The sequence below is a fragment of the Rosa chinensis genome, chromosome 7 (genome assembly GCF_002994745.2).
Source record: "Rosa chinensis cultivar Old Blush chromosome 7, RchiOBHm-V2, whole genome shotgun sequence".
Lineage (NCBI taxonomy): Eukaryota > Viridiplantae > Streptophyta > Magnoliopsida > Rosales > Rosaceae > Rosa > Rosa chinensis.
Window position 1 is genome coordinate 17399900 of NC_037094.1, and position 14853 is coordinate 17414752.

The 14853-nt window shown below is 37.2% G+C and overlaps 1 protein-coding gene across 1 annotated transcript; it reads right to left on the reverse strand.

Moving 5' to 3' along the window:
• Positions 1–614: 614 nt before the first annotated feature.
• Positions 615–1388, reverse strand: LOC112177509 (uncharacterized mitochondrial protein AtMg00310-like). The gene has a single exon (XM_024315803.1). It carries the CDS (start codon positions 1386–1388, stop codon positions 615–617), a length of 774 nt encoding a protein of 257 aa, XP_024171571.1.
• Positions 1389–14853: the final 13465 nt, after the last annotated feature.

Sequence of the window (14853 nt, forward strand, 5' to 3'; positions counted from 1 at the left end):
GTCGTCCCACACCTTGAACTCATTGCACCTTGGAGTTGTGAAAAATAAAATTAATGAGTCTGCTAGTAGACATGAGAGCTATATCATAAGCTGAGGTGATTTTATGGCCCCCCATACTCTAGCATTCCTTTCATTCCATATTCCCCAAATCAAAAATAACAGCTGAGTAAAAGTAGTCTTAGATAATTTGTCAGAGCAATAATGTAACCAACTCAAGGCATCCAACTCATCAATAGCAGACCCCAAACAACACCCCATTATGCTGGCATTAGAGCTAACGACACCCCTTGTAAAAGTACAGTTACGGCATATATGAATAATAGTTTCAGTTTCAACATTGCACAACACGCAAACTTGAGACTCCAATTCCACATGTCTAGAAGCTAATCGATCCATAGTGGGTAAAATGTTATGACAAATTTTCCAAGCAGTGACCTTAGCAGAACTAGGTGTCTTAGCATTCCAGATTTTTTTCCAGACTCTCTGATTTGCAACAACAGAAGGTGGAAGAGTAGAAGCCTTTCTTGAAAAAGCAGAACGATAAGCTAATTTGACAGTAAACATACCTTTTTTGTCCAAATGCCATGTCAGTCTATCTTCGGGTTGCCTAGTACTCAAGGGAATAGAAAGATAGCTGCAGCATCCGGAACAAAGATGGAGCGTACCTTGTGCTCATCCAAATTATTGGGAGGTATAATCAGTTCATTCACCGTCTGTACATCTGGTTGACTCACTAAAGCAACCTGAGGTTTATGAGAAGGTAGCTTGGGTATCCAAGCATAGTTCCATACAGAAACATTATGTCTAGTCCCTACCTGCCAAAAAGCACCAGTTTGAATAAACTCCCTTATAGCAAATATACTACGCCAAGAGTAAGAAGGTGTAGCATGCGCATTAACATTCCAAAAATTGCCATATGGATAATAACGTGCTTTATACAACTGTGCCACCAAAGACTCAGGGTTTGAAATCACCCTCCAAGCTTGCTTGGCAAGCATAGACATATTAAATTCAAATAAGGTTCTGAACCCCAGTCCACCTACTTCTTTAGCATGACACAAATCATCCCACTTCTTCAAATGGATTTTGCGTTTATCGAAGGAACTTCCCCACCAAAACCTTGCACACATTTGCTCAAGGTCCTCACAAATTTTTTTTGTAAGTTGGAACACACTCATATCATAATTAGGAAGAGCCTGAGTGACAACTCGAAGTAAAATATCCTTCCCAGCACCGCTGAGCAATTTTCCTTGCCAAAGTTTCAGCTTCTTCCCAAGTCTCTCCTTGATATATTCAAATGTAGCAGTTTTCTTACGTCCCATGTATGTAGGCAAGCCAAGATACCTTTCATGTGATTCCACAATCACTACACCAAGCAAATGAGCCATTGAACCTTGAGTTGGCTCTCCAACATTTTTACTAAACGCAACTGAACTCTTGCTGAAATTCACCACTTAACCAGAAGCTCTTCCATACACTTTGATCACCTCTTTAATATGAAAGCAGGCCTCAGGGGTAGCTTGCGCATAAAGCATACTATCATCTACAAATAACAGATGATTCGGGCATTCTGGCAAATAGAAATACCAGGAAGCAATCCCAAACGCTGTTTCTGTTGCAGCAATGTAGAGAAGCCCTCCGCGCCAAATAGAAATAAATAAGGGGAAAAAAGATCACCTTGCCTCAAACCCCTAGAAGGAATCACATAGCCTCTAGGTCTACCCCAGACCAGAAAGGAATGCCTCACTAAGGTAACACACTACATAACAACATCAATCCAAGTCTGTGCAAAACCAAACCGCACCAACACTTTGAGTAAAAAAGCCCATTCCATTCGATCATAAGCCTTACTAAGATCTAATTTCAGAGCCATGTACCCATCCTGACCTGCCCTCTTGTTATGCACAAAGTGAGCGACTTCATTTGCCACTAAAATATTGTCTGTAATCAATCTTCCTGGCACAAATGCACTTTGAAAGGGAGAGATAAGAGAACACAAAAACACCTTCAATTTGTTAGCAATTACCTTAGAACATAACTTGTAGATTACGTTACAAAGAGCAATCGGTCGCAAATCCCCCATAGTCTCTAGATTTTTCACTTTGGGAATCAAACAAACATGCGTGAAGTTTATTTGTTTAAGTAATAATCTTGTATGCAAAAATCTTTGAACAGCAGCAGTCACATCTTTACCAATAGAATCCCAATAGTGTTGGAAAACTAAAGGTGGCATACCGTCAGGTCCAGGGGACTTAGTCGGATACATTTGGAATAAAGCACATCGCACCTCCTTCTCTGTGTATTGCTCACACAATTGTTTGTTCATCTCAACAGTAACACAAGGCTGGATTGCAGCCAGAGTGAGATCCATCGCCTCATTATTTAGAGCTGAGGAAGTAAACATTTTCGAAAAGTAAGAAGTCACCCCACTTTCCATACCATCATCATCATCTCTCCAAATTCCATCAGCATCAAACAAACCCAAAAAAGCATTTTTCCTCTTTCTATTCGCTGCTTTTCAATGAAAAAAAACCACTATTTTGGTCACCTTCTTGCAACCATATTACCTTAATTAGCTCGTTGTTTCCAAAAGTCTTCTTCTTATGATAACAGGTCTTACAGTGAAGCCATACGAGTTTTCTTTTCTTCATGGAGTTCCACTGTCAACTGCTCTCCCATAAAGAATTCCAATCGCCCTCAAACTTCAATCATTTGTTGCTGTCGAAATCTGAAGGTTTGTTGCTGCCAAGATTCCAGGGAACACCTTGTACACACGATCTTTCTAGTCAAAGAAAACATTGGGACTCCTTCAAAATCAGTTAGCCACTTCTCTAGCACTAAAGGATCACACTCCTCATGCTAGAGCCAAAAAGATTCAAATTTGAATCTATGTCTTCTTGGTCTCTTTGGCAACGACACACTGCTAGCTTGCAGCAAAATGGGTGTGTGATTATAATCACTAGGAGCAAGATGCTTAACCCTAGAAAATCCAAAAACATCACTCCAACTTGCCGTAGCCACCACTCGATCCAACCGGAGTTGAGTCTCAGAGTTCCACCAAGTCATTTTAGCACCCTGGAACCCTAAATCAATCAACTCACTATAACTCAAGGCCTCCCTAAAGCCACGCATTTGTCTTTTAGGACGGATTGGACCTCTAGTTTTCTCTCCATTGTTCAAAATTTCATTAAAATCCTCAATGATAACCCAAGGAAGAGAATCAAAATCACATAGATCTCTGATAAATTGCCAGGATAGGTCACGCTCACAAGTTCTGGCATAGCCATAGAAGCCTGTAAGCCTCCAACACGGTTCACCAGGTCCAGAACTAACCTCTAAATCTATATGATGTGCCAAGAAGGTACGTACTTGCACCGTAATATCCTTTGTCCAAAAGAAACCCAAACCCCCAGACTGTCCATCACTCAGGATCTCCTTGTAGTGCGCAAACCCTAATTCACGATGCAGGGCCTTAAAATTCCCAATCTGACTGATCTTTGTCTCACAAAAGAAGACTATTTAAGGTTGATTTTGAGCGATCTGTTGTGTTTTAAATGATTACTCGCAAGCGCACGAATCGATTGTAGTATAGTTAGTGCAAGCACGAGGTCGTTCCAACAAGGATTGAAACTCAAATTGATTCTAACTCAAATAACCAATTGAACACAAAAATAAACAAACATTTGGGAAGATTGTGATGATTGAAATTATAACTAAACAACTAAGAATAGAAACAAAAGAATTAAGAGATGAATATGGGAGTTGAATGCCAAGACTTTGAATCCACCACCTAGTACTTCTACTCTATTGCTAGCTGACAACCATAGAATTCCCTAGATTTTATGCTAATGATTCCAGTACATAAGCCTTATTGATCCCGGACATATGCCAAAGTTCTTCTAACTTATGAATTCCAACTTATTGATCCTGTATAGAACTCAAGTAGCCAAACTATAATTTACTCCACTTAATGATCAGGTTCAAGCAAACATGTTCAACTCCATTAAGCACAAAAGAACTAGGAAATCATGCAAACAAGAATATCGGCTATGATCAAGCACTTGTATTCTCAATTCACAACTCTTTAATCACAAGATTAAATTATCTTTTGGCACCCTAGAAAACATCTACTCATTGATCAAGCATCATGTTCTCCAACCAAATAACTCATAAACAAAACCTAGGTCTTATTGATCCCGAGCAAAGATTTTGAATAAAAGTTCTATTGAAACGGTGATTAAGAGTTTAACATAGAAATCCAGAAATTCAATAGCAAACCAACTAAACAAATAGAATAGTCATACTAGGGGCTTCATCTCAGCCCTAGCTTAGAAGTTTAGCAAAAAGAAACAATAAAAATAACTAAGAAAAACATAGCGAAGGAGGAATAAAGATGGAGGTGACTCCTCTTGCTCTTGTCGCGTCTCAATCTGCTCCCATGCCTCCTCTTGTGTCTCCAAAAACGTCCTAGGTTTCTGCCTTGTATCTCTCTTTTCAATCCTACTTGACTTGGGCTTTTTCGGTCTTCTAGTCCAACTTGGAATAGCTTTCTTCTCTCCAAAGGAACGCAGGGTTATTAAAGTCAATGCAAGAAATTACTCCAAATATGTCAAACACGTTCAGCCTTATTCCATTCAAGTGCTAAGAACAGCAGACTTGGGCCTCACAAGTCAGATTCCGAAAATCCGTCAGAATCTGCCTTCCCGAACTAGGTTCACTTAAATCATCATAACTTCCTCCATGAGAATGCGAATCCACTTCCGTAAAATTCCTCAGAAAGCTAACATCCGTATCTTTCCAATGGTATAAGGCTCGCCTGCTAGTTCCTTGTGAGAAGGTACAGTTTAATCTGTGAAGTTGACGCAAAGCAGAGACAATTCTGGACACTCAGGATAGCAAACACCCTTTCAATCCTGCGTTTGATTTTAAGCTCCAAATCCTTCTTTTCTCCAATTTAACCTACAAAACAAAAACACAAAGTAAATGACTCAAAAGTGATAAGAACTAAGCCTAGAATCTTATATTTAAGGGTATAAAAATGTATGAAATTATGAGTTATCACGATCAAATCACGCAAAGTCCTCAAAGTAGTGTTATTGCAAATGCCTCTGCAATTCCAACTTAGAATATCCTTGCACAAGGATGGAAGATAACGCTGATCTCCAAAAAGAAGAAGAGGAAACCCTAGGTCGCACGTGCGGCTAGGTCAAAAGATATTAGTAGGCAGACTTCATTTATCATACGACCAAAACTAGATTAAATTATGCAACAAACCCCTTTATCCTTATAATAGTATAGATATGTTGTAAGTACTTCTTCTTCTTTTTTTTCTTTTGCTATACTTACTTATTTGATATGTCTTGAATGTTTTTTTGTGCTTCTTTCAAGAACTAAAGCAAAAGAAAAGAAAAGTGTTTCAAACCCTTACCTACAATGTGTTCGATAACAAATTTAAATTTAGGGTTAATGCTCATACACCCTGATTTTAGCATAATACTTCCCAAAAACCCCCAACAAATTACTTTTGTTCCTCTCCACCCAGACTTCTGTCCCTTTCCTTCTTTCTCACCCAACTTATCACTTTTTTTTACCTTTAGTACCCTTCTGTAAACTCTTTTGCATAGTTTATAATATTTTGTTTACATTTGATGAAACGTGGTGAGCCCATTCTTAAAAGTTATTCAAACAGAAGTATGTGATAAAATTCATCCTCTATTCTAAAGGTAAACAGTACGTTTATTATTCATAATTTTGATTATTGACAGACTTGAATTAGTTGCTATCTGTAAAAACACTAGCAAAGAATTACAAAAGGAAAGAGAAAAATTGAGAAAGCTGAAAGCGTATAGACATAATCTTGATAGAGAATCACTCAACTATTGGGATATCATTTATAGACTTCAGACTAGAATCTATAAAATAGAACAAGAAATTGATAATCTCTTATATGTTTTTGAAGAGGAACAAAAACCTCTTGATTATTTGAGCATTGGTTAGATCCGCACCTCACTGGTATCAGAGCTTGTAAAATAGCTCAAAGGAGAACCCATCCTTAATGGGGACAATGTCAGAATTATTATTAGAGAAGTTAAATTCTCTATTAAATTCCTCTGATGAGAAATATCAGAGGCTGTTACTAGAATTATCTAGATGTCAAAATCATCTAGAAAAATTACCTACTATAATCCACCAATTGGAAAGATTGGAAAACAAACTGGATTATATCAAAGAACTTCCAAAAACGGAAGAAGAAAAGCTAACGAGTGTTAGTAGAAAAATCAATGAACAGCAAAAAACGCTGGATTCTATGAAAAATATACTGAAGGACAAGAAAGTGCCTACAGTAAAAAAGAAAGCTAATGGATTTAAACCATTAGAAAGACCAGACAAAAATCTTGTTCCAAACATGATTTTTCTGGATCCTTTAACTAGTTCTACTAGTATTCGGTATGAAAATCCGAAAGAAACTCGAGATGTCAAAATGATGAACATCTTCAGGAAAAAGAAAGGAGTACAACTCCTAAATGCTGAAGAATTCGAATATAATGAAATCGAGCATGAGGTAAAAAACGCCTCAATTCTAAAGCTAGATTTCAAACAAATCTACAAAAGGGGAACATTTGACCTGATGGACAGCCATCACTTCAAATTACTTGAGTTTACAACCCCCTCAACAACAGGAGAGACAAATCTCTTGATGATCACTCCAGCTGAAGTTGCCAGAGCACAAGCAAAGAAGTATCAATTTATGCACATTGGAGCAACCCAAGTCTGCATAAAGCTTTTGGCAAGAGAAGGCATCAACTGCTCAGTCCTATGTGTCATGCAAGACAACAGACTGACAGATTTTCAAGCTAGTTTGCTGGGAACACTAGAAGAATCTCTGTGCAATCAAGTGGCATATTTCAACTGCTTCCCCAACTTCTCGACCAGCTTGAAGGATGCAGCCCACTGTCTCCGACTGAGAGTCAAGACAGATGGCATATCTATGAAAAATGATATGCAAGAATTGGCGATAGTATACAGAATATACTATAAACTGATGAGCACTACAGTAGAGCCAAAGACACGGATCTCCAACATCCATGGTCTTACTACTAGATTCCTCACCAGTCAAAAGAACCATTCACAATAGATTCACAAGGTTACTTGGAATGAAGTAACTTTTCCTATTGAATGGAAATTATCTGGTCCGAAGCTAGCAGCAGAGAGTGCAAAAGCTAAAATCTATGAAAGTAGAAAGACTGGAGAAATCAGTCTAAACTTTGACAATCACAGAAAAAGTGATGTCGGTCCTGAGAATCTCAGGATAAACAGAAATCTTCTCAGAAGAAGCTATAATACTAGAGAAGCTAGTGTCAGTGGTATAAAATCCATTATTGAAGATCCTATTACTGAAGAAGAACTAGAAGCTGACCTGAACAGATCAGTCCAGATGTTCAGAGCTGAGAGGCTCTATGATCTTTATAAAGAAGTTGAGAATTGCAAAAATCCTGAACGATTAGAAAAACTAATCGAAGAAATGAAAATTTTCAATCCAGGAAAGGAAAGAAAACTCCTTCCCTGCCAGGATATTGAAATGGAAGAAGGAGAAAGCTCCAAAACTTCCATCATTCGAGAAAAGGGAAAGATTAAACTCCCTATACAGAAGGCCCCTACGGGCATAAATGGAGAAAGAAATTCTCAAAGATTTGTCCCAGAGGACAAGATACCCAGAGTACCAATTTCCAACTATGGAATTTGGCTAGATCTGGATAAAGCTCTAGACAAGAGAAAAACTCTTGACCAATGGGTAGACAGTCTGATGATGGCCTCTGCTCTTACCCTTGGAAAATTTGAAGCTCTTGATCTTCAGATGTACTTTGAAACTACTCTCACTGGAGTGGCAAAGAAGTATTACTTCTCTTTTAAAGAGACAGCCAGAGGAAAAGAGTGGCTGGAAGAAATCAAGACTTCGAAATCTCCGTATGATTTTGCAGTACCACTATACGATCAGTTATGTGGAGATCTCTCAAATTTGAGTGAAAAAGCCAAAGAAACGGCAAAATCGAATATCTATGCTCTCAAAATCTGTGACATGAGATATTTCAAAGAATACTTGAATGAATTTCAAGAATATTACTATACAATTGGTGAACTAGAGAATACTAATCTAGTTAATCTGTTGCACAGAAAACTCTCTGAATCATGGAGAACAGCTGTGAGAGAAAGCATAGCTGAGAAATCAATTGAAAGATTTTCAGTTGGAGGAATTGCCGACAGAATCCGGCAATTACTGAAAGAACAATGCAAAGCCAATCTTAGAGCTAAGATGGCAAGGAAACAACCCAAAGGAGTTGAAAATTTCTGTTATGGAATAATGGATATGCCCACAAATTGGGGATGTCATGAATCCAAGTTCCACAGAAAGAAGAAAGAAAAATATGACTCTAAAAAATTCAAAAAGAGTAATCAGAAGAAGAATTGGAAATTAAAGAGAAGTTCCAATTACAAGAAACAGCAGGATGAAGATCCTAAAAAGAAATTCTTCAAGAAAAAGAAGAATACTCATCAGCATAAACAACCAAGCAAGAAAGCTTGCAGATGTTCGTTATGTAAAGCTGAAGGGCACTATGCCAATGAATGTCCGGAAAAAGGGTAAAAGATCTACTAATGCTCTCTTTGAAGAATATGAGCAAATAGTAGAAGTGACAAATATGAAAGGCTACGAAATAGCCTATTCTGATGATGAAGAAGACGACAGGTCAGTCTATTCTGCCTGGTCTGAAGGAGAAACTTCATCTGAGTCTGAGACAGATTCTGAAGTAGAGTACTTCGAATCCAGACAAATGAATGTCTTGAGAATCAAGAATTGGGAAGAAAGCAAGACAGAAGCTTTAATGTCTTCTTATCAGGTGAACCCTGGTACATTCGTTTCTGACTACTGCTTATGTCACGAAAAGAATGGTCTCCCTATGTTTTGTGCAGAGTCTAAGAAGACTTATCACAAAGAATGCTTCATAGCTGAAGCAAGAAGAAAAACCAAGAATGGCCTTGTCAGACAATTGGTTGAACAAGAATATGAAGAATATTTCTCTGAACAAAAAGAAAAAGAAGAAGAAAAAGAGGTAGAAACTCCTCTGTTCCAAAAAATTGTGGAATCTTCTCCTCCATCTTCCTCGAAAAAGGAAGAAATCATCGATAAAGATATTGAACTGGTTGAACCACCAGAAATTGTTCCAGAAGAATGTAAACCATTCATTCCAAAGGAACAAGCTCAGAAAAATGAGCATCAACAATCGAAAGTCGTCTCTACTAGTAGATACCGCAACTACATAGAGATTGGACTGAAATTCCCTGATCACAAAAAATATCATCTACATGCCTTTGTAGATAATGGATCAGGATTCACTGTTGCAAAGAGATTTTCAATTCCATATGAACTCTGGAAAGAAGATAAGAAAAAAGCTGCTACTGGTGTTACATTTGATGGGAGCCATCTCACCATGAAGAAAGTAGCAAAAAATGTTCATATCACCATTGGTGGAGGAACATTTATCATCCAGAATGTTTGGCAATCTGAAAGCCAAGGATCTGATTTACTACCATCGTAACCTTGACCACATAGCCTAGATATGCTTAATCCATGTTTAGAGAATAGTGCATCAATAGCTTTCTTAAGTGAGATAGTAGTAGCATTTGCTACTTGTTAAATGCCTATGACAGATTCAATCACACACCCATTTTTATCCACATAACGAAAGGTAACAACCATTTTCTCCTTTACATATACATCCCGGGATTCATCAACCAGGATAGAAAAAAAGGCATCACTCATATTTCTCATAATAACATTTGTAGTTTCAACAGCAGCAGCATTAACAATGTCCTTTTGAATCCTAGGTGATGTCAATTCAAGATTTTAAGGAGCATTCTAAAATGCAACAGCTCTCACTTCATCATTGTGATCAACAAGAAATTGCAAAAGCTAAAGAAAGTTATCTTGATTGCTTGAGTTCTTGATATGCTCAAAGCAAGCATATAATTTAACCCTATAAAATGTCATCGTTAGTATATAATAAATAGGGATCGTTCTAATCCGGGGATTGAGGGTACACCTGTCATTGCAAAAACAAGTAAATAATTAATAAAAAGTAAAAAGTATTATATTTACAAAATTATATACAAAAGAAACAAGTAATCGGAAATGGGGGATTTAGAATTAAAATTAAAAATTAAATAAATAAAATAAAGAAAAAAGTAAAAACACATGTACAAGGGTGGAACGAAAGGAACAAAGGTCAAAACCACATCCATATGAATGAAATCCAATCACAATTCCTATAGTTGATTTTCTATGTTATGAGAGAGAAGTTGACCATGTGAAAAGTTAGAAAGCAAACGATTTCCCATTTTTTACTTTCCTTCAATATTTAATCTAAGTGAAAGCACCTAAATTAAACCTATTGAACATGCAATCATAGTCTAGAAAGCTAGCTACTCAAGAACACATTCAATGCATGAAGAACAAAGAAAAGATGTCAACCAAAGTGCACAACCTAGTATGAAAAAGTTCATCTATTTGCAATCCTCCTTAATTGATTTCTACTTTTGTCCAAAGCCTTTACTACTTAAATCTAGCTCCAATTACATGCATATATCCTAAGTTGGCCACCAAAGAACACATACATATAAAAGTTTTCTATAATCCAAAATCAATCAAGCAATCTCACATAAGCAACATATAAATCAACATATAGAAATCACAACTTTATTTCAAAACCTATAAATAGGCTTTAAACTTTTCCCTTAACGTTTATGTCAACTAGAAATCAAGTTCATACGAAATCAAAACAAAGAAAACCAAAAAGGTTACAAGGAATAAGACAGAATTACACCATGAAGGATGAATGGTGGAAAGCTTGAGATGTTGGTGTTGGATCTTGAAAGCAAGGCTCCAAAGCTTCACTAGACAAGATGGATGATAGCGGCTAGGAGGCTTCATGGCTTCTTCTTCTCTTCTTCTCTTTGCTTGAAGACGCAGAGACTTAAAACTAGAGGATGGAGAGAAAGCTTGACGTTATGGAGAGAATTTTCTGAATGAAGAGGTGTGTCTTGTGGTGTAGCATAGGGGGGTTTATATAGGGGAAGGCAAGGCTTCATGAATTTAATTTCTAAGGAATTTTCTGGTTGCACCACACAGCTCCAACCAATGAATAAATGCCACGTCAACTCTGCCATGTCACTCAACCAATCAAAAAGCTCCAAAATAAATCCATAATCTTTCCAAATATATTATTGCTGATTTTCCCAAGATTTAATTTGATTTTATTCACCATTTTCGGCCAAATATCTAGGCATGAACCTAGACAATGTATCCGGACTCATTTTGGACCTTTTCTCCCTTAAATCTCTCCATGACTTTATCCTTAATGTTCTCCCCTTGATTTTCTCTTGATTTTCACATTAACATTGCAGATTTTATTCTCTAATTTCAGCCAACATATCTTGAGGGAATTGAGGAACGAATCTGGACTTGTTTTAAATCCTTTCTTCCTTAAAATTCTCCCTTGATATTCTCCACGTTATCTCCTTGATTTTCCATGCAAAAATCAGATTTAATCTCCCAAAATATCTCCCATGTCATCATGTGGTCTCCTAATGCCTTCAGATTTCCTAGCCTCATCAGGATTCTTTCGTTGACTGAGATTCCTAATCGGACCAGGAAAACTCCATTTCTTCATTTCAGCTCCATTTATTCCAAGGTACCTAGAAAATAGAAACTTTTATTAAAATTACTAAAAATAGAAACTTTCTAAAGAAGGAAACTTTCCTAAACAAGAAGGATTTATTTAAGGAAATAACTAAGTAAATATGAGGAAATAACATTTAAAATGTCGCATTAAAATGCTCCTATCAGTTCTCTGACTCGTCAAGACCACGAAAGGCAAGGCCTTGTCCTAGAAGAAACCGAATGCAATCAACTGATGCTCCTAGTCAAACTCGATAATCTGTTCTGGATGGATGTACATTCTGATCAATAATGTTTCGAATATGCTGCTTTTCATTCACCAAAGCTTCACATTTTTGCAATGCTTGATTGTGGACACTATTCTGCTTCCCTACATGATCATGCAATCTGTTGTAGAGAATTGGATAATTGTATTGTATTTATCTCACCATGAGGTTTATATAGGGTTACATCATGTATACAAAAGGCAATACATAATAGCTATACTAATCAATCGCACATTACAAGTTTGTCAATCGCATACATTACGAGTCTGTCAATCCCATACATTAAGCAATACCTATTGCATGAATAGTCATTATCATTTACAACACAATCTTTATTTTTTTCTTCCAATTTCAAAAACCAATACCAGTAAACAATCACCTCCTCCTTGCTCACCAACATTTGATTTGAACAAATAACAGCACAAACAAAATGCAGCATCTTTGGCTATGCCATATTCTAACCAATTAGGGAAGTCATTAAACCAATCAGAGACACACCTTCGTTTCCCTTCTCCTCACTATGTTTGGAAGAACTGATAATTTCTAGGTTGACAAGGACCTCTTAGCAGATACTCTCTTCTAATTTGATCCATATGATTGGGATGATAATATGAAATTTTAGTTCTTACTCCAGGATCAGAAGGAAGATTAGCCGAATCAATTTCTACACGACTCTGTTTTGATCTTTCACTCTCTATGATGGGTCATGATAACTTGTTTGATGTTCGTTTAAAGAATCTCTCCATCTTTAATCTTTCACAACTGCAATTTTAATAAAAAAGAGTAATTTAATCTAATCAACAAATTCATTGATTTGGGAAATAAACTAGAAGATGAAGAACTAACCTTCAAGATGCATCAATGATCAATTCAAGGCTGAATTGCAGAAGAGCAAGGATTGAAGATTCAAAGAGTTGAAGTCGGACTCGATCGAAGACTGGAAGTCTGGAAGTATTGAGTTTGGTTGTTTGGGGATTCTCAGTAGAACAAAAAGAATAGGAAAAGGTCTAGGGTCGTTTGGAAATTGGGATCAGCCTTTACATATATACAATTACATATAAATGATAGAGATTTGGTGAAACGGTACCGTACGTATCAATATCAATTATACTATATATATATATATATATATATTAAACATTGAAACATGGGTTACATGGCTGATATTATAAATAAAAAAACTCAGTTGCCAAATGTCAAAAGCTGACTGGGGGCAGTGGCCCATACTCGTCCCACTAGGCGTCCGCCACTGAACATACTTTTCTCTTTCTCCCTTAAAAGCCCCTGTGGTAACAACTCCAATCACAGTTTCATCTTCCCTGTCGTATGCGAGTTAACTTTGTCAATTTCACTGCTGATGCAACGACGTCTATCTGTGGACAATTTTCTTCATGGATTGCAGACAATCTCATCTGTTTATATCTTGAAACTTTTGGTCATGAGCCCCAAAGCATATTAATCTTTTAGAAAAGGTGGTGGACTCTAGAAAAGTGCTTTCACTTTCAAGTAGAAAAGGTACTGATGCTTTGTCAAGTTGTTAATAAAAAAGCTACGGTGACTAACTATTTTGTTCGCTCAATAATACCTCGGAGCATATAATCGATGGGAAATAAAGAAAGTTCAAGATAGACATAAATCTCAAAAATACAGAACCCATTTGAATGAGTATAGAATGAAACCACTAATTATTTTGTTCGCTCAACAATACCTCGGAGCATATAATCGATGGGAAATAAAGAAAGTTCAAATATAAATCTAAAAAATATGGAACCCATTTGAGTAAGTATAGGATGAAACCACTTTTTGAAAATTACAACTATGGGAAATAACTTGGATCTGAAGAAATCATAGGACAGTTTAATCCAACCTAATTAACGGTGAGAGACCACAAAGATATATTAAACATGCCCAACTTTTCAACTAGTTCAACCTACCACATTTAAACTTTAAAGGCTCAAAACTCCTAAATTCATTAGTAAATGAGAAAATAGTCTATACAGTACCTGAACTTTGCCTCCTTATAAATTTTGGTACCTGAACTTAAAAAAATATCACTTCGGTACCTGAGGTTCTTTGCCCGAACGAAGATTGGTACATATGGATGTTAGCTTCGTTACGGAGCTTGCCAGCTACCAAATTTACAGGGGTACTTTCGTCCATTCATATATGAATTAATATTTTTTTCTCTAATCATTTGTATGGGATCCAAATCTGATCTGGGCACCCATCTCTTCCTCCCCCCCCCCCCCCCAAACAATCCCTTCAATGTTTATGTAAAGTCCCTATTCGAGCAACTTCTCTCCCATTCCCACCGGTATCTACCTCTCAGCGAAACCACCACACTCAATCATATTTATGGCCATTTTGCTTTGCTAAACCCACAAACATCCTCCTTAAATCTTCAACCCCACAAACCCATTCTTCCATTCTTCTTGTGCACCCAAACCTTCAATAAACCCGGCTCGAAGAAACGGGTCATCTCGGCCTAGAAAAAACGAGCCTTTACTGTTGGGTCAGTCATGGAGGACAGAGAGGTGGTTGCTAACCAAGAGAGCCGGTTATTGGTTGATGGATCAGATGAGCCTGAAATTGGATATTAACCCAGAAGTCTAAAACCCAGATGAATGAACAACCCAGAACCACCACTGCAAACACTGAACACGCAATAGCCTTATAAAATTAGGTTTTGATATGCAGGAAAAAATAGTTGAATTGCTTGCATTGAATTAAAATTGGGACAGAAACATTCATTGCAATAATATGGAATTGCGTCCCATGTCCTCTTGAAGGCCAGTGGAGGGCATGGGCTGCGGCGGCATTCGAGTTGGACTTGGTGGTGGGTCGGCGGGAAGGCTC

What these genes read in the sequence shown, in the direction of transcription:
- LOC112177509 (XM_024315803.1), bottom strand. Translation starts at nt 1,388, where the DNA reads ATGGCTCATTTGCTTGGTGTAGTGATTGTGGAATCACATGAAAGGTAT.